Genomic DNA, 26,140 nt, shown 5'->3' with positions numbered 1-26,140 from the left:
TATATATTCTGTCCCCAAAGCGGCCTTTCAGACAGAAATGGTTGAGGATAAGGTAATCTGTGCAGAGCATGTGCCAAGAAAGCACATCAGACGGGGTCACAAACTTGGAGAAATTTAGTGAACTTCTAGAACATCTTGGAACAATTAAAGCATGTCAAAACAGCACTGGGGGGGGGGGGCGGGAATCAAGTGCTGTCTCACCTGTGAAGGTGCCCGAAGGTGGAGCAAGGGACACAGCACGGAGACTGCAGCCTAATTCTGACTCTCCACACTTGAAAGTGAGGAGCTTCTTTCTCACCTGGGAGAGAAGTGAGATCAGGGGTTTTTGCTTCTATATAATCTATATCATCACAGTCCATAACAGGAGGATGGATTTTGTGGTTTTGTTGTTTTTTTTTTTTCTTTTCTTTTTTCATGAGGGGCATGATCCGCAAAAGCTGCAGAGAAAAGTAAAATATGTTTGGTAAATTAAGTCATAAATCAAGTGCACAAGGAGAGCTTGTTAAAGGAAGCTTTGGATTATTCTTTAAGAGCAGGGATCACCACACAGCTGCAGATGTTTACAGGGCCACCTCTTGAGGATGCATCTTTGTGTGTTCTTCAGGTCAAATCTTCTCTGCTGAAATTTCCTAACCTGGTACCACCCCAAAAAAATTCTCATAGCACAATCCCTCCTTCCCCAATCTGGATTTGCAAAAAAGGTTTCACTTCCCTGTCTTCCCAGAAAATTTGCTGCTCCTTTTCACTGTGAAGTGTTCATGGTTTTAAAAGAGCACATATTCACCACATGACAGTGAGATTTTCCTCTCTGTCTGCCTCTCTGTCTTATTCCTCTTTGTTTCTCTGGGGATGTGTGCAGTTGGGAACATAATAGTTGCTCACAAAAATGAGCTGAATATCATGCACCATTGCAACAGGAGAACTTCAGGGAGCTAACTTTTATTTTTGAAAGGTAAACATTGAGGTATTAACCGCAGGGCAGATTTCCCCAAGCCCAATTCCCTTTCAAAACCAATCAGGTTTTCCTCTGAGGGCATCCACCTCTATAGCCACAGGACAATGTAAAAAGCCAGACTACAGTTTCTAGCAGACCTCTCTTTTCAGTGGATGGTTCAGTATTGTCACGTCCCCTGAGAATCAGGAGAGAGAGAGAGAGAGAGACAGACAGACAGACAGACACAGACAGAGAGTCAAGGTCCACCTAATTTCTGCCCTTCCTGGGAAACCGTGCCAGGAGGGATATCCAGGGAAAGTGCTGTGTCTGATCTGGGCTTTTGCAACCTTATTTCATAACCCATTTTCTTATCACTGCCTCATGAAGCCAAAGAGAAATAGGTACAAATTGTATTGACAAAATATCACAAGTTGATTCTCCATGGCAAAGGCAAGTATACATTATAAATAGCAAAACAGCTGGCTTGGACCCTGCTGCCGGCCACTCACGCAGTTGAGGGATTTGAATGACATCATAACCCTTGAGAGGGTATTGCTAGCCAGCTGGTGCTATTTAGAAATTTAGAATACACAACAATTAGAAAAAGAAAACGGCACCCTCTCCCCCCCACACACACACACACTCCCCACACACGCAGAGGTTCAAGTTATGCAGAAATTATAAACAACAGGAAAATAGCTTGTCCCTCAGGTGCTCTCTCCTGGAGAGTGGGGAAGGTGACGGGCAGCCAACCTTTAAGAGTGAAGAAAAAGATTTTATTTTTCAGTTGATTTTACAGCTCAGCACCGTCTTTACCTCTTTTGCTAGCAAAAAGCATGGAGACAATGTTCTGAAAGGAGCCAATCCAAAGCTGCCTGCCCCTTCTGTAGGTTTTAGGATATGAGCTCATTCCCCTCACTTGGCAACTAGGACAAGGGGTCACTCGATCTCCGTCTTCCAACCTAAGTTTACCCCAGTCATTGCAGGGTTAAAATTGTAGGATTTGCTAGAGATGGTCTTTTCCTCCTTTCTTCTTTTTCTTTGGAAAAAAAATTAGAAGCATTTGCTTTAAAATATAAAATTGCTCCCCTATCGCTGTTTAATTGTGGTAAGGTGTATTAGCAGACGTGTGTGTCTTCATGCCTGGTAGAAAGTTAATCAGAGAACAAATTCTTATTTTCTATGGCAGCATAAGTATTTTCATGTCTGCTAACCCTGTCACTAACACACATTCTTTTAAGGGAAAAAAAATGCTTCTGTGCTCTAGTTTTAAAATGCAAAGGTATGATGTTATTTGTCACTATGCCCAAAAAAGTCCTTACTCGATAACTTTGCCAGAAGAGGGAGAGAGAGAGAAGGCAAATGTTCCCCCAGCTGTTTCCTGTCTCAGTGTCTGTGTTTTGTAGATAAATGTGAGGATTTTCTCTAAATCCCTCTTCTGTTTGCTAAATCTCACTGTCACTGCTAAATTCAGAGCAGATAGAGCCTGCGCGGTGAAATAAAGTCCCTCAAAATTGAAATGTGACATTGCTCTCAACATCTCCCATCTCTCTGGATTTCTTTTTGCCTCATTATTCCTGCTCACCAATTCATTTCCAGACTTTGTACTTCAGAAGCAATGGGAAAAATCAGCAGTCTTCCAACTCAATTATTTAAGTGCTGCTTTTGTGATTTCTTGAAGGTAAATATTTCTTACTCTTTGAAGTCATGGGGGAATTTTATTTAAATTGTGTGCCGTTTTTTTTTTTCTTTTGCCTAGAACTGTTATTCACTTTAGAATTTTCATTGTTTGGGAACTGGGAGATATTTATAAATTGCTGAATATGCAATTCTGTGGGATCTGAGAAAATAGCTCCGGGAGATGGATGCATTTGCACAGATAACTGTATGAGTAGAAACTATTGCAAGGTACTTATGCTAAATCCTCCACTTCTGCAGGGCTTTGGTGGTGTCATTTTGGAAGATTCCTTTAAATCCTGCCTATGGCTAAGGGCTATAGAGCATCCATAGGAACTTTGGGATTTTTTCTTTCTTTTGCAGGTGCAGATGTTTTATTTTTAAGACCGTGTGAGTGTCTGTGTGTGTGTGTCCGTGTGTATGGGGGAGAGAGAGAGAGAGAGGGAGAGAAGGGGAGATTTGTCAGGACTTTACAAGGCATGCCACAGACGGAGAGCTATATTTTAGATGATATTAAAGCTTTTAAATATGATCTTTAAAGCTAAAGACCCGGAACTCTCTGCACTTATGCCCAGAGAGTCAAAGTTAGAGTGAAGTTTAATTTGCTCTTTGGAAAAAGAACTCCGTGACAGTGCTTGCTTACCTTTCACAGCCACATAATTTAAACAAACGCATACTGGATATGGAAAGCAGAAACTTTCTAGCAGCTGCTAGTCTGACTTTTTTCTTTTGAAGAGGACTTCCCCGGGTGAAGTTTGGACCCCGGGGTTTTGTGTTGTAAAGCTCGGATTTTTATGCTCGGGGTTGTAAAGTCTCTTTAGGTGAACTTGGCTGCTGTAGTCGGGTGCACCGGCTTCTCGGCTTCTCAGCTTCTCGTTTCTGATCACTGGCTGTGATTCAAGTTTCCATTCTCAGCAAAATTATATCCTCCAAGACTTGCGTTTTTCAATTTGCAAGCACTTTCAAGCCGCTGTCACTGGCTCCTCAGAGGCAATTGCCGGAGGGCTCAATTCATAAAAGGTCCAGCTACTCAGTGAAGCCGGTTTTTTTTTTTTTTTTTAAACTGCTTTCAAATGCTCCACCAGGAGGACTTTTCTTAGTCTAGTAAGTGGCTCGGGAGTTAAGGAGAAACCCTTGTCAGGCACCTGATTCTGCTGTCCCCGAGATGCCAGCACACCCGGGGCCACGTTTTTCTTTTACAAGAAATGAAGTCAGTGTACATATACACTGTGTGGTCTGGCAGCCGGGGGTTTTTTGATGTCCCTACGTAAAGGATGATCAAAGAGGCTGTGGAATGTGATCCCTGCATTACTTACAAGTTTGGAAAATTGTCTCCAAATGAACTTTTCCTGCTGTGCATGTTGAACATTTCAGAAGGGGAGCTAGCCCTTGTTAACCCTTTCAGGTGCTTGCTGCAGGAAGTGGCCAGAGAAAGCTCCGTGGTCTTTCAAATGTAATTAAGAGAATAAAGGCATCCTGCCCAAGGCAGAACTCAGGAGCTGCTGGTACTTAAGAGTCTCAAGGTCTTTCCCAGTGACAGAGCCAAGAGGAAGGGAGCAGGAGCAGACTGGGGCTCAGGTCACAACTGGGGCAGCTACAAGAGGCATGCAATGGCGATTGGTGGCTTGATGGGGGGTAGGTTGACTGGGATCCCAGCTGTGTGATTTGTTCATTGTTTGAATGGACAAAAGGCAGTTTACCCAGGCTCACAGCATACCTGCCTGGGTGTCCAAATGTAACTAGATGCTTTCACAAACCCCACCCACCTCGCAGCACATGTTTTTAAGTCCTCAGTTTTCTATTCACATCAGCCTCATAATACCCACCCTGACCTGCTGTAAAAGACCTGGAACATACAAAAAAAAAAAAACCGATTACACCTACAGTGAGTATTTTCTTATGACTATTGCCCTCACATTTTACTGGGCATTTTCATGGGAGGCCAGACATCTGGAATCCATTGATCTTCCATTTATTTAAGATAAAAAGAAAGGTTTTTGAAAATGTGGAGTTGTGAATGACTTCTAAGTAAGAAATTTTTGAAATTTTTTTGTTTTTTTCTCTTCTGTTTCGGGTTATTCCCTCTTTGCTCTCTCTCATGGGCTTCCCTTTCTATTCGTTGCTTTTACGGTTGGCAAAATAAAAGGCCAAGGGAATGATGAACATATGGGGCCACTTGTTTAAAACTTTCAACTCCTCAGCAAGTTCATTATTGTTTTCTGTTTTGGGAACATAATGTGATAAATTTTCTGATTCTCTGTGGGTGTGCTGTGCTGGACTGTTTTGTGAACTAAAGGAAAATGCACTAAAGGTTCTACCTCATCCTAGAACTATTAAGTACTGATATTTATCTGAGAATACAACTTGGAGGGGAAAAAATGAAAAAAAAACCACCAACATTAAAAAAAAACTATTAATATTATTTTTTTTAAATTTCAATGCTGGGGATTGAACCCAGTGCCTGGTGGATGCTGAGCAAGTGCTCTACCACTGAGCTATACCCCAGCCCTAAAAGAATCTTGAGTTTTTGATTGCTAGAGATTTACATGTATTGTTGGATTTAGAAGTGTGATACCAGAAATAACAATTAAAAATACAGTTTTGACATCTAATGAAGTGCCAAATTGACTAAGGATATAAGGTGAGTCATTTCCCCCTGGATTTCACAAAAAAAAATTGAAAGAACTTGAAGGCATTTATAGCTGCAGGTGCTTGGTCTTCAAACAGTGTCAGAAACTGAACAAAGAAGGGAGGGTAGAGAAAGGTTTATAGAATAATACTTTCTAGAACTGGCCTATCACCAGAGCATGGAGATACATTTTGTAAGATCAGTTACAGTTTGTTCTTTTACAAAGAGCCATGAAGTCCAGTTAGGTTAGATTTGTTGAGGTTGCCATTGGAATTACTGAAGTTAGGACTGGATGGTGATCTGCTTCCAGCCTTCCCAATGGCTCTAACTCTGTGGGGATGGAAGGTTTCCCTGCAGAGGTCACACTGAGAAAAGGGAACAAATGTTGGGTTTTTACCTCCTGCTCTATTTCATGTCCATTCATCATGATGATTTGAAAATAGAGGATGTTTTTCATCTGTAGCTATTTTATAAGCATTAACTAAATATTTACCTTATGTTAACAAGAATCAGGGGTTTGCCTCACTACCCTCCACCCACCCCACTTGCCAGCTGAAGGTCTGGCCACAAAATTGGAAATCTTAATTAGAATGATGGAGCAAACATTGCCACTGGTGCAGAACCATCTGGTTGAGAGTTCAGGGAGGACAAGGAGGGTGGTCAGAAAATAAATGACCTGAGTCCTTTTCTCCCAAACTGAATGGACCTGCCCTTACTGTGAGGTCTAATATATATATATATATATATATATATATATATATATATATATATATATATATATCTCCAGCATAACCCTACAACCCTTTTAAGGGTTAAGGGTCCCTCACTTAACATTCTATGGTGGCTCCTTCCAGTGCAGCTGACAGTAGAGGTATCTGGGACAGGTGGAGCTATTCACTTTGGGACCCTTCCTGGAAGAAACCACAAGTATTTGTGACAGAAATAACAATGTGGGAAGTGTGGCTCAATGGTCACCTTATCCCTTTTCTACTTTGCAGAATGAGGACAGAGACTTGAGTCACAAGAATCCTGCTTTTTTCCAGGGCTGCCATTTAGCTGTCTATCACTGACAAAGTCATGAAACCAGGGGGCCCTCCTTAGATTTTACTGTAAAATGGATACAGTGACACAATAATCCCTCCAAGAGAATTCAGGTGACTAAATAAAAAGACTTATTCAGATTTTAAGCCCCGTGTCCTGTATGTGGAATGGACTCACTACCCATGTTGCCTTGATATTAGATTTGGGGTGAGGGGCTTTAGAATGCAGAGAGAGTAGAATTTACTTAGTGTTTGGGCTCAGAAAACAACACCCCAGAATACAGTTCTTGGCACGCTGAGTATTGTAAACTAAAGGGAATTGAAAGGTCTCAAAAGCAAAGTCTCTCTGACCTTCCTCTGACCTTCTTTTACCTGTTCTTTATTCTCCCCCAAGTCAGACCATGGAAACTAGAAAAACTCTTCCCCCAAACCTGGAAATAAAGTTCTAACCTCCCCACCTCCCATCCCCCGATGGAGAGGAGCTGTCCAAAAAGAAACTTTGTGACTTAGGTTATCTGTCAGTACATTCATAGGACCCTTGACCCTATATCCAGGACATAGGAATGGTACACTTAGGGGCAAAGAAGAATCAAGACAGACAAACCTTGCTGGGTTTCCCCATCTCTGGCTGTGAGCACTAAGTCCTACCTTTTGCACAATCATATTTCTACCCAGCAATTCATACTTCATTTAACCAAAGTATAAAAGACAGTTTTCCTTGAGCCTTTGGGTCTTGCTTCTGTGACCTCCATGTTGCATAAAACTTCAACAAAATTAATTCTTTCTTTTGTGAACTGTCTTGAGTTCTAGGGATGTCACCTGTGACTCTTTTGATGAATGAGGGAAAGGATCACACCTTTCTGCCCTGACTTTGGCATGAGTCGATCTCACTTCTAAATCCTTATACTTTTCCTATTTCTGTTCATTGTTTTTCTTCCACTTGTGATTATGTTAACTGGTGATATTCCCCAGGTAAGAAATATCTGTATTCTCCTCCACCTTCGTTTCTCTCCCTCTCTTTCAAAGAAACTATAAAATTATATAACAATATGTAGAATTTTTACAAGTCCTTTTTTGGCCACAGTAAATTCTTCTTAATCAGTAGCTGAGGAATGATGTTCTGGTTCATTTCACATTCTGGTTAATAATTCATGGATGGCCAACTTTCAGAGAATTTAAATTAATAAAACATATTTGGCCACACATCCGTACTGAGCACAATTTAACCTTTGATAATGCAAAAGTTTTGCCTGATCTCAAAGTGGTGTGGAATCCCACTATAGCATCTTTCTTCTACAGAGTAAATGTTTGCAGATCTCTTATCTTAATTGCAATAGAAACCCATGGACAAGGGCTTCAGAAGGATTTCTCCAAAGATCTGGTACCAAGGGGACTAAGTGCAGGTCATCACCTACAGGTCCTAGGTGTCAGGACCTGTAGGGGTCCATCACGCATTTTTTGTTGCACTTCCAGGCAAAGTGGTTCTGATTAATGAGGGCAGTGGAATGATGGGAATCAATGTGCTCTACCTGGACCCCACTCCCCTTTCAAGGATCAGGGAGAAAAACCTGACCACCTTCTGTTTCTTCGGCAGGTAAAGATGCACACCATGTCTTCTTCACACCTCTTCTACCTGGCCCTCTGCTTGCTCACCTTCACCAGCTCAGCCACAGCTGGACCAGAGACGCTCTGTGGTGCTGAGCTGGTGGATGCGCTTCAGTTCGTGTGTGGAGACAGGGGCTTCTATTTCAGTAAGTAGTCCTCCCTCTCCTCCTGCTGCTCAAAGTCTGAAGTATATGGCTCTGTGGATTTACAACCACAGGGAGTGTGTGAATAACTGAATGACTGCCCGTGGCTGGCAGTCTTCCTAGGCCTCCAAGATCCCTTTACCTTAAAGTAAGCAGGCTGTTTCAGCGGGGTTTTGGCAATTTTTGCAGAGTTAGGGTGGAACTTTCTGCCTTAACAATTTGTCTTTAACGATTTCGTATGGAGCCTTCCTTCATCTATTATGGTCTACTGTCATTCTTCTATTTATTCCAGAGAATAGGATAAAATGGCCCTGGCATAGTTAAGATCTTGTTTTCAAGACCTGTGGGTGCACATATAAACATACAGAAGATATATAGGACTGTTTAAAGTACTAAGTGACTTGAAGGGAAATAGTAAGGACCCTCCATTCATGTGGGTTTAGGAAAAGAACTATAGGGGCATATCCTAGGTGTCTCATGCAATATGAAATCACTGTGAACAGGCAGAAGGTGACCTTTGCTCAAAGACAGGTTTGCAAATACACAGGAGGCTTCCTCTAAATGCAAACTGAAATGTCATACCAGTTTGCCCTCTATGCCAAGTGACCTTGATTTTTTTTTCTGTCATGGCTATTTCTTGGCACAACTCTTCCCTGGTACTTCCTAATGATAGCTCCATCTGGAAAAGGGTCTTTAATGAATGCAGAATCAGTTATCTTATAAGTAGGTCTCAGACAATTAGAAAGTTGACAGTCGTTAAAAAGTAGACAGCTGAGTCAATGTCTGCAAATAATAAACACAAAAGTCAATGGTACCTAAGGGAACTGATCACTTAAAAGATCTACCCCAAATGCATCTATCTCACTGTATATTACAAGACAGGGAAAGACTTAAAGCCAGATGCTCACTCTGCATAATTATTTGGAATTTTAGAGAGTTCCAGGAAATGGAGCATGAGTCATTCTCAAAGGTTGATATCACTCCAAGTGTAGACAGCTTACCTCAGTTACCCACTAAGCTTTGAATAGCTCCTGTGATGACTCACACGCTTGAAGCCTTTCTCATCTCCTTCCCAAATGTCGGCCTTTCTCTAGACAGGTGTGTGTGTGTGTGTGTGTGTGTGTGTGTAAAACTGGGGGAAGGGGTGGGTAGCACTCCAATCTGGAGCTGGGTAGAGGAAGTGGGAAGAAGGAGGCTGATAGGGACACTTGTACTTACCATGGCTTTGGCAAAAAATGACAGAGAATCAGAAGTGCTTTCTACTGTCTGGGCCATTTCCCATTAAGTGCTTTCCACCAGTATTTGAATTGAGTGAATTTATTTATGTTTTTTTTGGCAATAAAGCAATTCTTTCCAATTTTCTGCTGCAAGGCCAAATGAATAAGTTCACTGGGAGGTGCTTTTCCAATGGCAGACTTGTTATAACTTTAGAACATCCAATGGAAGGTAAACATCGAACAACACAGTGACCCAACAATGGGTTGAAATTATTCAATAATTTGCTGCTACTGATCTGTATTTGTTTAAGAAAATAATTAGTTCTCTTTATGCCCAAGAGGATTTTTTTTCCTTGATAATCCATGCTTGCAATTTCCTTTCATCCAGTTCACTAAGTAATTGCCAAGTCTCTGAGTGCCCTCCGTTACATGCCAGGTTCTGATGCTCACTAGGGAAGGTCTGTGTGGATGTGTGGAAAGTAGATCCTTCTTCACCTATGAATGTTTGCATCAGAAGATGAAAATGCAAAGAATAGCTTAGTCCTAAGTAACTGTGATCCTTATGTATGTTCACACAGACACCTAAAGGTGACTATGTTGAAAAAAACCAACCTCAAGTCTGAAAGCTTTCTTGTCACACAGTGACCATATTTTAGGGTGTGTTTTTAAATTATGTTTTAATCACTTAAAAGAGAGAAAGTTACTTATTGCAACTCTGTGTGTTTAAAGTATGGCTAGAATGTGGCTTTATAAATTGTGTTATTATCAATCCTGTCATTAAGAGCACATATTTCATATGCTCTGCCTTATAGAATTCCTGATATAGGTTAATCACCTGCCTGACATAGTTCCTTATGCACAAAAGTATTCTCGTTAGCTTCTTTGTCTAAGAGATGTGTGTCAGATTCTATACCAAGCATGAATCAGATGCCTGAAAATGAATGAGAAATTGGCCTCGTCTTTGAGGGACTCACAGTTTAGTGGGAAGATTTAAAAAAATGTGCACATACATATCATCAGGAGTCATAAGAGAAAAAGAACCTTGGAAGAAGAGACTTTATCTTTGATGCCTTTCCTGAGAATTTTGTCTCATTTTTGCCATCAATTTACCTGGTTCTACCTTATCATGAATAATGCCTTCTCAGTGGGCTACTTGTTGCAAAAGACCGTGTTTATTTACCCTTGAATTCCATTGTCTAGTTCAATGCCTCACTGATAAGACAGTTGCTTATATCTGATTCTTGAAAGGTTGGGACTGAATACAATTGATTCAGTCTGAATCTAATGAAATTATTTCTTTGGAATTTTAGTCCTAAGAGCCATCAGAACTTAGGCTTGGTTGTCGAGTACTTTGAACAATACTTCTTACCTCAAATGTTTACCCAGTTATTTAATAAACTGCTTTTCTTTCTCCCAATTGTTTATAACGTATATATCCTAACAAGGACTTAGAGGCTGCGTTTTGGTCATCCCTGGGCTACATTGACGGTCTGTTTTGTGTCTGAGCCAATTATTTTTACAGGAATTAACTGTTGTCAACAAATTTTATTGAGTTTCCTTTTCATTCCCTGAGATTTACTGTGTGTGGAGAAGTCGGCTCTAAGCATTTACAGTCTTTGAAATACTTTTTAGAGGAAAGCATTCTTCCATACTTCTATCCCCTGTGAGTTGACACTTGTTATTTATTGTTCTTTACCCTTACTTTCAAAGTTTCATTGTGGCTGTATCTTTTATTTTAGGCTTCCTCAGCTCTACTTTAGAAGTATGGATTTTTCTTAATGGTGGAAGAGAGTTTCTGATCTTAGTTTGAAATTTAAAAGAAAATTGCCTCCATCTGTCTCTTATTCATTAATACAGAATCTTTAACAAGAAAAGTCTTTAAAATACTACTAGAACCGTTCTGAATAAAAATGTTGGTAATGCTTGTTTTGTATAAATTGACCCAGTATTATGAATGAGCTCACTTTCCCCTTCAAGCCCAAGTTCCAAAGGAGCACAGTAGAAGCAGCCTTCTAGTTTAACCTGTTTTGTGAACATTTATCCCAAGCCTAAGTGATCAGTCCACCTATAATTAATGTAACATCCCCCAGACATTCTATGAAATGGAAGAGCCGATGAAGAACTAATTACGGATCCTTCTCTATACATCTTAGTAAGAGGGCCTGTCAATCAGCCTTTTGCTCTCAGGGTCCTGTGTGGAAAATGGCGGCATCATGGAGGTAAAGCACACTGAGCCAGAGATGGCTATTACCTTTGCAGACTAAAGAAGCCCTCGCCATGGGTGGCTCATTATAGCCTCCTTTTACACAGAACACAGCAATAGCTGAAATGAAGTGGGAGAAGTTAAGCTTGCCACAGAAGTCATTTTTGACAGCCACAGTGATGAGCCATTTTAGCATGCTGCTTAGGAGCTGGTGGAATTTTTCTTCTTGAAGATATTTTAAAAATGGAAGGGCAACCAACCATCTTGGATGGTTTCAATTAAGAGCAAGCGAAAGAAAGAGAGTTTCTGGGGTCCTTTTTAGTTTTAAGAGTCTATAAACAGCCCCTTAAATAAACTGTATATGCTATACCTCGGGCAGTCTGGGAAAAAGGAGAAGTAAATCAATTAGAAAAGAAAGTTGGATACCCTTTCAGCTATTCCAGATTTATGGCTTTTGTAAAACATACTTCGAATGCACAGTTATTAAGAACAGGTCTGAATAAACGAAAGACATTCTTCATGTGTTAAAACATACTGTTTCTAAAGAGTTTAAGTGAAACTTTGCAATTAACTTTCATTGTTATTGATTGCATAAACCTTCCTAGATTTCAGTTATTATTATTAACTCAAGCGTCTTTCCTTTGATATATAGTGTTCAGAAAACTTCTCCCAGACCTGCCATTCATTAGTTGTATGACTTTGGCAGGCATTTAAACTTCCTGGGCTGAAATGTCCTTGTTCATAAAACAAAGGGATTTTGTTGAGGTAAATGACTTCTACTAACATTAACAGATTTGTATTCTAGGTTGTAATCAGCAAGGTTCTATTCAGGGAAGGACAATCTTGGATTTAAGTAGTGACCAAAGAGCATTATCTTCTTTAGATAGTTTCTGTTTGTCCCCAAAGATAGGAGATACCACCCACTTAGAGAAAAAGGAGTCACCTTCTTTGTTTCAAGTTGGGCCTCAACCCCTTAGAGATGAAACAGAAATTCAGACATGGCCAAGTACTATCAGATCATCTACTCCAAAGAGTACATACCTTATGAAAACACACTGCCATTTTTCTTTGTTAGGAAGCATGACCTGAAGATTCTCATCTTTGCATTTTCTCATTTTCTTAGCTGTGAGGACAAATTAATAGGCTCCTTTTTAGCTGTGTTTTATTAAGTTAGAGGAGACAAGGATCTAATAGGCTTCTGAACTTCCACCAAAAGCCTTTCCCCAGTCTATGGATACTACCTTTCCAATGGAAGAAGAGAATGTACAATTTGGAGCATTCAGATGTACATTCACCGACTTTCAGCATTATTTTAAAGCAGACTGGATTTGAACTGTGCTTTTTGCATTCCTTTGCTTGATACCCCTGAGACTTCCAGGCATGCATTTGTGTGACTACTGGTCAAAATTAGGGGTACAACCACTAGCCATGGAAAAGCTATTCTCTTTGAAATAAGTTGGTACATGTGGAGTTTGACCTTATGGTCCTGGACTCATTAATACCACAATGTTTATAGGCCACAGATATTATCAAAGAAAAGCACTGGGTTTTTATATTGGCCCCAAAAGCTTGTTACTACTCTTTAAATATATTCAGGAAGATGAGTCTATATAACTAGGAAAAGAATGGTTTCTGCACAAAATTTAAAAATAATTTGCATCTTGATTGATATGTTAATGCTCTTTAAGGCCATCTTCTACCTGATGGAAAATTATAAACAGGAGAGTGAGGGGTTCAAGACCAAGATTGGGGCCTCTATGCCAGGTGTCCAGGGTTTGAACCCCAGCTCTGCAACTTACTTGGCAGGTGACTTTAAGAAATTTACTTAACCTTCATGTTTCTCAATATCATCATCTCTAAAATGGGACAATCTTACAGAGGTGGTATTAGGATTAAATGAATTAATGGATGAGAATATGTTAATTTAGAATACCTACTGACATATAGCAACCCACACATCTTAGCTATTACACTTATTTATTCTCTTCTGGGATCCATTGCAGAATCTATTGCAAAGGTTGAGATATCTGAAGAGTCCAATTAATTATGCACTCATTTTCTCTCCTTCGGGAAGCTGATTAAAACTGTTAGTAACAATTATTTAAGGAGGATCCGTACTAGTAACAAGAAGAATGACCATATATTTGTCTAGTACATTTACTGTTTGAAAAATCCAATTGTCTGGGTCCTCTCATGATCTATATGTGAGATCATGTTTAAAACAGATCATTGCTTCTCTGGGCAAATAAGATATGTGAAGTACAGAGATTTGGTGACTTACCCTACTGGATAGGTCCAGAACTACAACCAGGTTTTCTTGTCTCCAAGATGTGTATTCATATGGTCGTTTACATTGTTTAGAAGCCCAAAGTGTAGTAGCAGAGGGAGATGTTTCCAAAATCTCAGTCCTCTTCCAAGAAATAAGAAGCAGGAATCCTGGTGTGACTCAGTTGATTTTGAACATTTCCTTGAAGGAGATAACCACGTAATGACCCTACATTTTACCTTCAGGAAAAAAAAATGGAGACAATACTAATAAGAATTTCTCGGGTTGCAAAAGAAAAGTCTTCTTTGATCAGAGTCTCCTGCTGTGTGAAAGACTTCACAGGTCCCTACTCAGGCAGGACACTGCCACTCCTCTGTGGTCACCAGTGTGATCTAGGGAGCCTCTCCTCTAGCCAACTCAAGTTTTTTTCTTCCTCTGCCAGCAAATCTCAAGTGCTTCATTTCTTGCAGCTATTAGCTTTGTTGGTTTTTCTTGAAGAACTTTCAATGAGGGCTATTTAGTTGGACCAAGCATCTATCTTGGGGTACTATGAAAGTGGTAGTGACTATGAGGTACCATGAGCCAGAGAGCCAGGCAGGAAGAGACTTCCCAACCTGACCAGGATAAGAGCTGTGGGAATAGCCAGGAGGTTTGGAGGCAAGACCTCCACCTGGGTAGTATAACTCAACCAGTTGTTTGAGACCATTGGTATTGGAATGTCTCATATCTTCTGGAACTTGTAGGGTACGCATTTGGGATCCCAAAGAGGGTTTTGGCATTATGTGGATTCAGTGGGCTTCCAAATGCCTTGTCTAGACATGCCAGCATCCCTCAGGGGCTCCATGAAAGACGACCTCTGCTCTCCATCATCTTCCTTGATTACACAGCCCACCACAAAGAATCAGACACACTGAAAAAACAGGCACAAGATCTCTCTCAAGGAGATTTCTCATTGTTCTCAATAACAGGCTGCAAAGGTTTTGCTCTTTTATGCAGCCAGACATTTTTGACAGTGGTGGTGGCAAAAAGTCATTTTTGCACTGAGCTGCTCCCTGGCAAAGGTCTATCCTACACCTCTCCATGAAATATCAACAAGCTCTTCCATCCTAAAGAATTACTTTGGGTTGCCTGGAAAGTTCAAACCCCTTATTAGCTGTTAGACTAAGGAGATGACAACACAGCATTTTGTTTGTCTTTATCTATATGTGAGATCATGTTTAAAACATAGCAAAGAGCTGTTATTTGACGTGCAATTCCCTGACTGCAGTAAGCTGTGTGCCTATTTAATGCATTGTTTAGTCTCACATTGGCTAAAGCCACTTAAAGAAGCACTTGGCAAGCTCTAGGCTTTCATTCTTGGCATAGCTGCCCCTCTTACTTTTTCACTGAACCTTAAATACCAAGAAAAACCCTTCACTTACTTTATATCTGGAATGTTGCTTTATGTAATTCACCAGAACCTTTGTACGTGGCCCTCTGAATTTGTCCTAAGGTAATTAATGTCTTTGCAATATTTGATCAGCAGAAACACAGATACAAAGAGAAATTGTGCAACCAGCAGAGACCACACAGTCTTTTAAATTAAAACCTTTTGCTTTAAATGCTAAGGCATTCTGCAGGAATAAGAGTTTCCATTCAAAAAAAAAAAAGTCATGCTGAAACCCCTGAAGAGACACCCAAGAACCTCATTATTGATTAAGTATACATCTTCCTATTCCTTCTTAAAACTACCTGATTGTTGAAAGGAAGCAAAGTTGAAGATTGCCCTAAGCTTGGAGGCCCCCGAAAAATAATTTTTGTCAAACACTTAGACCCAGAGAGAAATGACATGTCCAAGGTCACATAGCTAATTAGTGCCAGAAGTAGAAGGAGATTCTGTTTTCTGATCCCAGTGCAGTAGTCCTCCTTTGGCAGTAATTAACCATGTGTGTGTCAAAGTGATCTGGTAAATTAACAAGACCAGGAGAGCCTCCAATGAAGTTTATGCAAATGAGCACAGATGTCAGTGGATCTTTCATTCCAATTAACTCACCAGAGACTTAATTAACACTTTGGTTCCCTACTTATCTCCTACATATAGGATAGACAAAACTTTTTCAAATGTACTTTGGGCATTTCAAGTCCACTTAAGGTCATAATTTAGACTATTATTGTATATTATATTATTCTGACTCTCTGGTCACTCTCTCCAATGTCAACTTTGGGAGAAGTGCCTTGGAATGACTTAGCAAAGCTGTGTTCTTGGAAAATCTGAAAAAGTCTGACGAGTTGTTGGATCAGCCTTTTTTTTTTTTTTCTGGAGATTTCTCTGATGGTCTCAGGCCAAAAGAAATTTACACCTGATTTTTTTTTTCAAAATCCCAAGCAAATGCTCTATAAATTCTGATTTTCTTCTTTCATTTGTGGCCTTTGTGAGGTATTAGAAAGGCTGTTTGAGGAACCTTTTGAAACTCTGAAAATCTGTCAGTCTATGACAGAATTGTCAGACAATTCTGTGAGCGTTTCTGGGAAGATGGCACTACCTCTGTACCATTTACCCTGATGAAATGGGTCTTTCATCAGAAGCGAGTGATTTAGAAAGTCTGTGCTGAGCCAACCCACAGGCAGCCAACTCCTGATTATCTGTGAAACTAGGGAAAGGAGCACAGGAGTTAGAATCCTGGATTTAACTGCTGTGAAGCCTCTGTCGGTTTCTCTTCTCTCTCCTCTCTGCCCCCTGCCCAACCCCTTTATGACACCAAGTGACACATTTTTAAATCCTGCTCCAATCTTATAATCCTCACTCAGTTTTCCAACCACACCTCTGGCAACATGGTTTTCAACCTCAGTGTTATTCATGTTTGGGGCCAGATCATTGATTATTGAAGGAGGGGATTGTCCTAAGCATTATAGGATGCTCAGCAACAACCTGGGCTTCTAGATACCAAATTGTGATGACCCAAAATATCTTTAGACATTGCTCAGGGTCTTCTCTGTGGGCAAAATGACCTCTAGTTAAAAAGTACTGGGCTGGGCACGGTGGCGCATGCCTGTAACCCCAGCAGCTCAGGAGTCTGAGGCAGGAGGATCATGAGTTCAATGCCAACTTCAGCAAAATTGAGGTGCTAAGTAATTCAGTGAGACCCTGTCTCTAAATAAAATAGAAAATAGGGCTGGGGATGTGGCTCAGTGATGGAGTGCCCCTGAGTTCAATCCCCAGTACCCCCCCCCCAAAAAAATGTACTGGACTAGACAAGTCTTCAGAAGTGAAAATAACACCCCACCTAGCAAGGCTACCCTTGTGGGGGAGTCACTGATTAATCCTGAGTTAGTGTCCAGTTGCCAGGAGTAAGCAATGAGAGGAATCACTGGGGTTTTGAAAACTACTCTCTGAAAATAAAAAGCTCTTTCTATAAGCTATTGAAAAAGTATTTGCAGGCTTTCATTTCTGCCTTATAGTTATGGAACTCATTTATTTTAGCAAAGCCTTGTGCTTAGAAGTTTGATTGTGACCACCTGGAGAAAATGAAAAAGAAGCTGTTTATCTTTGACCTCGATATTTGTGGCTGTTCCCTTCTTAGTCTCACAAGAAACAAACTCTCAATTCCTCACCAGTTAAAAAACCTAGTTCGAAGGTAGTAGCCATCATTTTTCTCTTCCTTCATTCTTTCTTTCCTCTCTGAACGGCATCACGTGAACTTAATTATTACCTAGAAACAGTCAACAGTTCCATGTTCAGGCCTGACTCAGTTTCCCTACCAAATAGCTCTGTGATCTTGGAGGAGTCACTTAACATCCTCCAGCTTTACATTCCTTGTCATAAAATGGGGATAAAAATGTTATTGTTCTGAGATTCAAGTCCAGAAGGATTTTGGAAACTGAAAGGGCTATCCTAATATGTCCCTATTGATAGCCAAGTATGTCACTTTACCTTATCTCCCTTCTCATGTTCTACCAATGAGTTCAATGGTTCAGCTTCTATAAAACCTTATGCAAGAATTATAGTCCAGAGAAGTTAATATGGCGGTGCATTTTTCAAACTTTTTAATTAAAAAGAAAAGCATGTAGGTACCTTGTAGTCACATACCACTATGCATTTAGGCTGCCCAAGAGTTAATTAATGACTTTGAGAATGCTCACTCAGTATTGCTCTTTATTTCCTCTTATTGAAAGAAGCAGAAAAAAGATGGGGTCTATCACATTACCACACAAAGCTTGCTTAGAGAATTTGTCCCCAATGAGGTGGTTAGGTAGTCTCTGAGGTATCACACTTAGGCAAACGATTTCCATTCTCCCAAGTCAGCTATTGGAGATTTTTGCTTAGCCTCCGAAAACTGTTCAGCAGAGGGAATACACTCCTAATCCGAGAAGTATCTTTACACTCTCAAGTTGCACATCTAAACTGCTTGCTTATCACTATCCAACTTGGGGGAATCAAAAATTTTTTTTGTTTGTTTGAGCATGCCTTTTGTCAAATCAAAATTGTGAGTTTCATCACCCTATGGACCAGTGACTAAATAGTCCTTTCCTCTCAGGAACCTCACATCCAGGGGATCCCAGAGATAAGATTTGATGTAGTAAAGACATGTTTGAATTACACAGTCAAATACTGGTTACTTTTGCAGTGAGTTCTCATTATGTTTTATTTTGAGCTCTTCAGTAAAAGCAGAGACAAATTTTAGCAGGTTTTTTTTCCCTGTCCTTTATAGCACCCAGTGTGCAGCACTTAATACTTGATTTGATATTTAAAAAGTCATACCAAAAGCTATTTTCCTTTTTCAGTCCCCAGAATAAACCCTAGGAGTTTCCATTTGTTACTATCATCATTACTTATGGCATTGTGATTGAAGGAATAGAAAAATCTACAAATCTATTTGAGGAATAACCTTTTGGGGATCCATTCAATGCTGTCATACTTAAAACTCCCATCTCAAGAGTGAACTTATTCTAGTCTGGACCCTCACTAATAGGTTCCAGATGAGAACCTCTACTCAATTTCTCTTTCTTATACCATTTGAATTATTTAAAAGGATTTGTGGAAGGCAAGACATGCAACAAAGGGGACATCCCTGGAAAATATGTCCCAAGGGGGTGGCATAGCTGGAGCATCAACCCTCGGAGAACACCATAAATAGTTTGTATTGCCAAAGCAGATTGAAGAACTGGAAATCTAGAAAGAACCACATAGAACGATCTGATCCATGGAACTGAGATCTAGAGAAAATACAATGTGCATGAGGTCTTAAAGCATACTGTCTCGGGGAACCAGGACTACAATTCATTCAACTCAGAGAGCTTTCCCACAGCTAGGTATATTAAACTTAACCTTTATAAACTCCTGTAAAGGTGGTCCAAACACTCAGAATGAACTGCTATGGCACATTCTACTGGTGTAATGCATCAGAATAATCTTTGAAAATTCAAGCCCTTAACTATTCATTAAAAAATTTCCAAGTTCCTGTCTCCCATTGGATAATATTATTAAGTCTCTTTATCCCAAATCTCATCAACTGGACTTACAGGATTATGGATCTTCCTAAACCCTAGTAGTTTGATAGACTGGGAGCTAAAAAAGAAAAAAAAAGAGCTAATTCCTTTTTATAGTTAATTTTAATTTGAAGTCTAGTTAATGCATTTTGTATTGCTGGCTAACTTAGAAGATTACCCCAAACAAAAGGTATTGTCAATGAGTTTTCTCTGTTTCCACACATTCCCGACTTGCTAGTCTTCCATGAAGGTCTTCCATGAAGAAGCTTAAATTTTCCTACGTATTTTGAGTTTTATGTTTCTTTCCATTAAAGTTTCCAGCCGTTCATAGACATATTTAGTTTGGCAGAAGGTAGTGGTGAGTCATGGAATGAAGAAATTCGAAGGCAAAGCTACTGAAAATGGATCTAATTTCTTTTTAGGGTAATTTGGGAGCAAGCAATTGATAATTTGTCTAATTTTTTCTGGTTTCATCAGCTGCCACACTGCCAAATATTTGTTCCATATGGATGCTTTGTTATTCCTGAAACACATAACAAATTTCAGCTGCAACTATATCTAATATGGTCAAAGGGTAAGACTATTGTTGGCTCATTGTCTCATTGTTTTTGGCTGGACACCCTCAATCAATGGCTATTGAGTGAAAAAACAGGATCAAATTGAAACCATCTTCAGCATGTTCCTTCCTATGGATCCAACCACATTACTGTGAGTTGGTCGTGCACCGCAAATGTTCCCTATTAGAGGCATGATGATGTTTCGGTGTAAATGCCACTGCCAGTTCATTGTGTTCACCTTATAATTTCACTCTCTCAATTGTGGTGTAGAGATGTTTTTGGCCCCCCCAAAGATCCCTTATTTTCTGCCTGTTCTTGCCTCCCAGTATTGAACAGACACTTGAGGATCAATTCTGAGAAGTTCAATGACATGCTCATACCATAGGTATCATTTCAGGCTTCCCCTAAGATAGACAATCTGTGGGCACTAAGTCAGATGAATCATAAGACTTGTAAAAGGGGTCAGCCACAGATCCAGCTGACACTTCTGGAGATTATTAGTACTGGTGCCTTGCATGTACTTAGGGAAATCTCCCTTCCCAGATAAGCCAGTCAAGGGTACAGAGCTTACATGATGTGTAAGCTAAAGGACTTGTTTTTGACTGATTCTGAGACAGTCATTTGGCCACTTAGAGTCTTAAAGTCACTCAGGGGATTATTGGTTTCAATATAAATGGTTTGATCCCCTCTACCACCACTACCACCACATAAAAAATAACCACAATCATAAAGAATAGGGATGTCTACTTCTTAGAAGAAACAAGATTTGATTGGTGTCTATAGAAAGTGTTTTGTGTCAGGGAACAATTCCTTGTAATCAGTGGATTTGGTTTGATTGACACATGTTCTAAAGACACATGCCAATGTTGCTTAGTGTGTGAAGTTTGAAAATCATGGCTTTAGTCAAAAATTCTATCACTAAATAACTTGGCATATTTATTGATTACTCCTCTGGATCTCAAAACTTGTTGCCATTGGAATATACTACTCAAAGCAACTTGAGAGCTTATTAGAAATGCAGAATCAGGAGCTCCAAGATCTCAGGACAAGTCAACCAAATCTGCCATTTTAACTAGATACCCAGGGACTGCACATGCATTAGGATCTGAACCCTAGACTAAGAATAATTGGTGACACTCATCTGATAAGAGAGAAAATAAAAAATAATCAGAGTTCACCTTCCACTGAAGATAAAATCAATAATGGGGTCATACCCACTTGTGGTCAATATATAAACAATATATAAGGTGATTTATCTTTATCAAGTCCCCATTCCTTTAAGTCAGTGGAGCCATTCTTCAGAGGAGGCATAGAAGTGCTCCAAGGATAACCCCATGGCCTGACTTTCTGTGAATTGGAAATTGGAACTCCTAATTGCTGTAGCCACAATTTCCAAACCTCACTGTGGCCAGGAACTGAGCTCCAGTACTTAAGATTTTGCCAATTGCTTTTTCAATAGTTTTTTTTTTCCAAGAATAGCCAAATGTGAGTAATGTGTGAGTGTGTGTGTGTGTGTGTAAATAAAATATGTTTTCTAAATGCAGTGAGTTGACAAATGTGTTTTACTCATATCACATTGCTTCCTTTGTCATGCTTAGCCAGGTTCTAATATTATTTCTTATGAGTCAGAGTTGATTAGTACCCTTAGGGCACCTATTAGGATTTAGGAGAAATGATTTTAGGATGAGAAAAGTATATTTCTGTCACCTATTGGGAGGTGAAGGATAAATTTGGAAACTGCTTTTCAAAGAGAGATAGCAGGCTTCCAGCCTTTGCTACACCTGTTTTAGAATGTGACAGGTCCCCCCATCTGGGTCCATTAATGGAGGACCAGGATGTGCTTCTTCTTCACAAGGACCTTATCCTACAACAGAGTAGGTAACTTGAGTCAGTTTGTAACTTGTATTCTTTGAAGTTACGCTAGGGAAAAAAAAGGAAGGCTTTGAATGGGACAGTTTGAAAATCATGGCTTTAATCAAAATTCTATCACTAAATAACTTGGCATATTTATTGATCACTCCTCTGGATCTCAAAACTTGTTGCCATTGGAATGATGATACTAAGATGTAATAAGACATCCCACCTCTGAAAAGTGATCCCTTTCCCCAATTTTCCAGGAAAAAGAAATAAGTCATCAATATAATTTTTTGCATTTTTTACATATGTTTTCCTCGAACTTTAAGTATTTGCCACCTCTTGATTATATTCAAATCCGAGATAAGGTGGTATTGGGCTTTGATAAAGATTACATATTTGATTTGTTTAAACTTAGTTCACATTATTTTGACACAATAATATCCCTGACTCCTTGGCACTCTCCCTACTGAATGAATGTGGACACAAAATAATCTCTAAGACCTTTTCTAGAATGAATATTTAATGTGGTTTCATGGGAATCTATAAAATTCCCTTACAAATCCAACTGTGTGTGGAGTTTATTGTTTGCTTCTTTGTAAGCATTCTCTTCTCAGCACTTTTTCTCAGGGCTTTAGCAAAAGGTATGGCAATAAGATTATAGCAACCGTAGAATCATCAGCTGAGCACCTGCTCTGAACTAAGTACCCAAGAGAAGACAAAACCATGCCTTCAAAGAGGTTTCACTTAGTGCACAAGGCCCCTTAAATATCAGTGGTACACCCCAAGTTAAGTGAGATGGAGATATTCCTTCCCTCCATCACATTAGTCTCCACCATTGCTAGCCCTCTACACAAATGATGAAAGACTTGAGGAAGACACCACAATCTAAACCCCAGTATGGACAGGAGGGAATAAAGCACAACCCCTTTGCTGGTGGAGTTGTTTTCTAGAGCAGATGGCACACAGTGGTGCAGGCCCCACCCCACCCTGCCTGAATCCAGCCCAAGTCATGATTTTTTGGTTCATTCTATGTGTGTGTGTTTTTTTTCTGATTTTCAGAATTAAAAAAACTCAAGTGATTTTTAGTAGAAACAAAGATTAACAGTTTCTCTTGAAAAAAAAAGGGGGGGGGGGTGCAATCTACCATGGCTGGGCTTACCTTCCTGAATGCCAGCCAGAAAAACTGGAGGCTTCCATGTGGGGGGTATGCAGGCTTCAAAGTGTGTGGGGGGTGCACCTACCTTTCTAGTTTTAGCATATTTTGAGCCATGCCTCTCTGCCTCAGACATGCAAGATCTCTTTGAATATTAACTATCTACCCTTATCCTTATTCACTTCTACATGGCATTTATTGACTCTATACTGTCACCCAGCACTAGGCTAACCACAGCTGGTTCATATGAATGAGACACAAACCTCATCTTAATAGAATTTCATGACTCTCCTCAGACATACCAAGGGTACAGCTCAGCTAGAATTTAAAAGACAATAAGTTCTCCTGGTGAAGGAAGATCCCAGATCTGAAAAGCTGAACATTCAATAATTTAAAGATCACAAAGAGATATTTCTTCAAGAGCAAGTGGACTTTTTTTTTTTCCAGTGACCTTTCAAAGCAGGAAAGGCTAGATTCCCAGCCAATGCAATGGATGATTTACGCAATCACCCAGAGTGTTTAGGACAGTGGAGACCATCAAACCCAACTCTTTAGACAAAGCAAGCTGTAGCATTATAGTTTGTTTTGCACCAAGATCCAGAACAGCTGTTACCAATTCGCTAGAAGATTACACATGTGTCCCTCCTTCCAGTCCCACCACTATTTAGGTCCTCCTCATCACTCACCAAAACTATTGCAACAGCCTCCTCAGTGATCTCTGTGTCCAATCTTGCTTGACACCAGCCATCCCACCCACGAGATTAATCTTTCTAAAAAACAGTCCTAATCACTTTATTCCTTTTCTAAACAACTTCCAGTGACCATCCATGGCTAAATTGAGTCCAAACTTCCTAATTTGACAGTAAGGCATTTTATGGAAGACCTCTATCTGACTTTCCAATTGTGTTTCCTAATGTTTCCCTACAGCAGAGCTCGCAAACTGGCAGTCAGTAAGTCATATCCAGTCTTCACAAGTATTTTGTTTGGCAAATACAGTGTTTTTATGAAAATGTGAATTATTTGCCAATATTTACTAAATGGCTCTTCCCTTCATATTGGCACATGCCTGATGCTTTACCAAAGCCCCCACCATTTTCTATTATTTTCTTCTGGCCCACTTCACTTCCTTATAATGACTCGTGTCAGTCATAGAGTTACTCAATCAATTCCTCATTGAGTTTACAACTGCCCCCTGCATATTCCGACGTGGAACCCCGATGACTGACTACCGCATATTTTATTTTCCTGGACTGCCCTTCTGTTCTCTCAAATGTCACCTCCTTTGTAAAAATCTTCTACCAGATGTAAACTCTCTTTCCTCTGAAGAGGACAGCAATAATATTACTCTTACTTATAATCTGCTCTATTTCATGGTTTTTGGTGGATTGTTCATGCCTCATGCCATCTGGTTAACTATCAGATCCTCGAAGGTGAAGACTGTATTTCATTACTCTCTGTAAAATCCCCCTCACTCCTTTGTACACAGGAAAGTCGATGACTGCATGGAATTAATTAAGGCTTCCATTTTTCTTTGGACTCACAAGCCTAGATTAGTTGTGTGTGCTCATAAGAAGGCAATAACTCATTTGAAATGCAGACATGGCTGAGTCGGAAGGCCCCCATGGACTTTTAGGCATTTTCAAGAAGGGAGTGAGAAATGCTGTATCTAAAGGAAACTACTGAGGGAATTTAGGTAAACAGAACATGATTCTTTTTGTTGGAAGCTGACTGTGATCTCCAGATTAAAACGCTAATGCATGCCTCACAAGGAACATCAGCAAATCCTTGAGTTTGCTCAAACTTGTGTTTGAATTACAGGAGTCCATCTATTCCTGAGGCCCCAGCTGAACAGTGAATTGAGCCAATACCAATAGATCACAAATACACTAGAAAAAAAAAATGGAATGCAAAGAGCTCTTCCTGCTACATTCAAAAGCGTCCATTTCTCAAGTTTGTGAGTACCTAGAAAGGGACTCTTATCTTTGTTGGCACTGGTACCAGGGTTGTCAACAAGTCACAAGGTTGTTTCAGCTCCAGAAATGAATACAACTTAATGAATTTCAATTGGAATGATCTGTTGAAAAATAATGATCAAAAAGAAGAAAGTCACTCTTTAAAATGTATTTAAATTCAGCAATGTTCCATGAGCTACTGTGTACCTAGCATGGTGCTAAAAGCCAAGATGAAAGCTGAAATAAGAAAGCTAGAGGAAAATTTGTAATGTTTTGAACAACCAACAATAAAAAATTAAAAAAAAAAAAAGAAAGCCAGAGGAGACACTGCCCAAGTCTGTCCTAAAATCCTTCAATCTACTTAAGAAAGCAACACTTACTACTATGTAGGGATGATCATCATAAGCCTATAGTATTAAAAGAAATAATAATATGTAGAAATGGTATTCTTTTTTTCTTTTCTATGTCTCCTGAACATAGATTTTAAAACATGTTTATTGAATTTCCAAATGAATACCAACAATTTTCAATCTCCTCTTCTTTTATTCAGTCTTATAAGGTATAATCCCATTGATATTTAAGGTAGAATATGTCACCTTCATGCCCTGTCTGTCTGCTGGGTCCTTGGCAAGGCAGAGATGTGGATGTTTTCTGTAGCCTGAGACAGGTCAGAAATAAGGTGGCAAGCTGCTTTGACTTTGAGTTGATGGAAAGCTCACGAAAGACTCCCTCATTCTGTGAAGTTGCCAGGCCAGGCTTTCAGTGATGCATCCAAATTCTTCCTGGAGTCTTGAGGTTCACCTCCCACCTGACCTCCACACCCCACAATACAGAGAGGATCAGATGCAGAGAACACGGGCATTGTTGGTCCCTCTTCTCTCAGCACAAGTACTCTCCATGCAGATTTTTCTGAAGTAAGCAAAAATCCAACTGAGTGTATTGGAGAGAGATTATTTTGCTACCAGAAAGACAACACGGAGTATCACAAAGAACTCTGCCTCTAAGTTGAGGAGACCTGGACACAGCCTTGAACTAGCTGGTTATAAACTGGGTCTATTTCTGTCCCTTAGAAAGTGAGGCCATCCCTACCTGCCTACCAAAAGAGATTTTTTTTTCTAAGTATGAGGTGAGGTAATACTGGTGGCATTATCATAACATTGTCAGAGAACCAAGGCCCACTACCAGTTTCTAGAAATAATTTGAGTGGAGAGTTGTTAGAACTGAAGGAGAGCTAGGCTGGAGTATTCTAAAGCTGAAACTGGGTTAGCCAAGATGGCACTCTTGCACCTACCACAAGAGCTTAGGGACTGCCATTCCTTTTTTGGGTCATATATAATTTCTTCGAACTCAAATGACAAAGGTAAAAAGTAGGGGTCACTGTATTCTTGGTCAATACATCTCACATTCCACCATCCCATGAGCAGGGATAAGAGGTTAATTA

At 39.9% G+C, this 26,140-nt stretch overlaps 1 protein-coding gene across 3 annotated transcripts in view; it reads left to right on the top strand.

Moving 5' to 3' along the window:
* Positions 1–2,269: 2,269 nt before the first annotated feature.
* Positions 2,270–26,140, top strand: part of Igf1 (insulin like growth factor 1) — a 73,951-nt gene continuing 50,080 nt past the window's right edge. The window contains exons 1-2 of one of the 3 annotated variants that reach the window (XM_046429347.2): positions 2,270–2,615; positions 7,875–8,031. In XM_046429347.2, coding sequence (XP_046285303.1) covers positions 2,553–2,615; positions 7,875–8,031 — 220 coding nt within the window. In that variant the 5' untranslated portion in view covers positions 2,270–2,552. Of the gene's footprint in view, positions 2,616–4,296; positions 4,497–7,874; positions 8,032–26,140 lie in introns of those variants that run through there. The other 2 variants (XM_046429348.2, XM_046429349.2) reach the window with 2 other exon arrangements.

Source organism: Marmota monax, unplaced genomic scaffold (assembly GCF_021218885.2).
Source record: "Marmota monax isolate L192 unplaced genomic scaffold, Marmota_monax_Labrador192_F-V1.1 WCK01_AAM20220418_F8-fsc00051, whole genome shotgun sequence".
In the NCBI taxonomy this organism is placed as follows: domain Eukaryota; kingdom Metazoa; phylum Chordata; class Mammalia; order Rodentia; family Sciuridae; genus Marmota; species Marmota monax.
The sequence above is the reverse complement of the archived record's forward strand: the minus strand, read 5'-3'. Positions and strand labels throughout refer to the sequence as shown.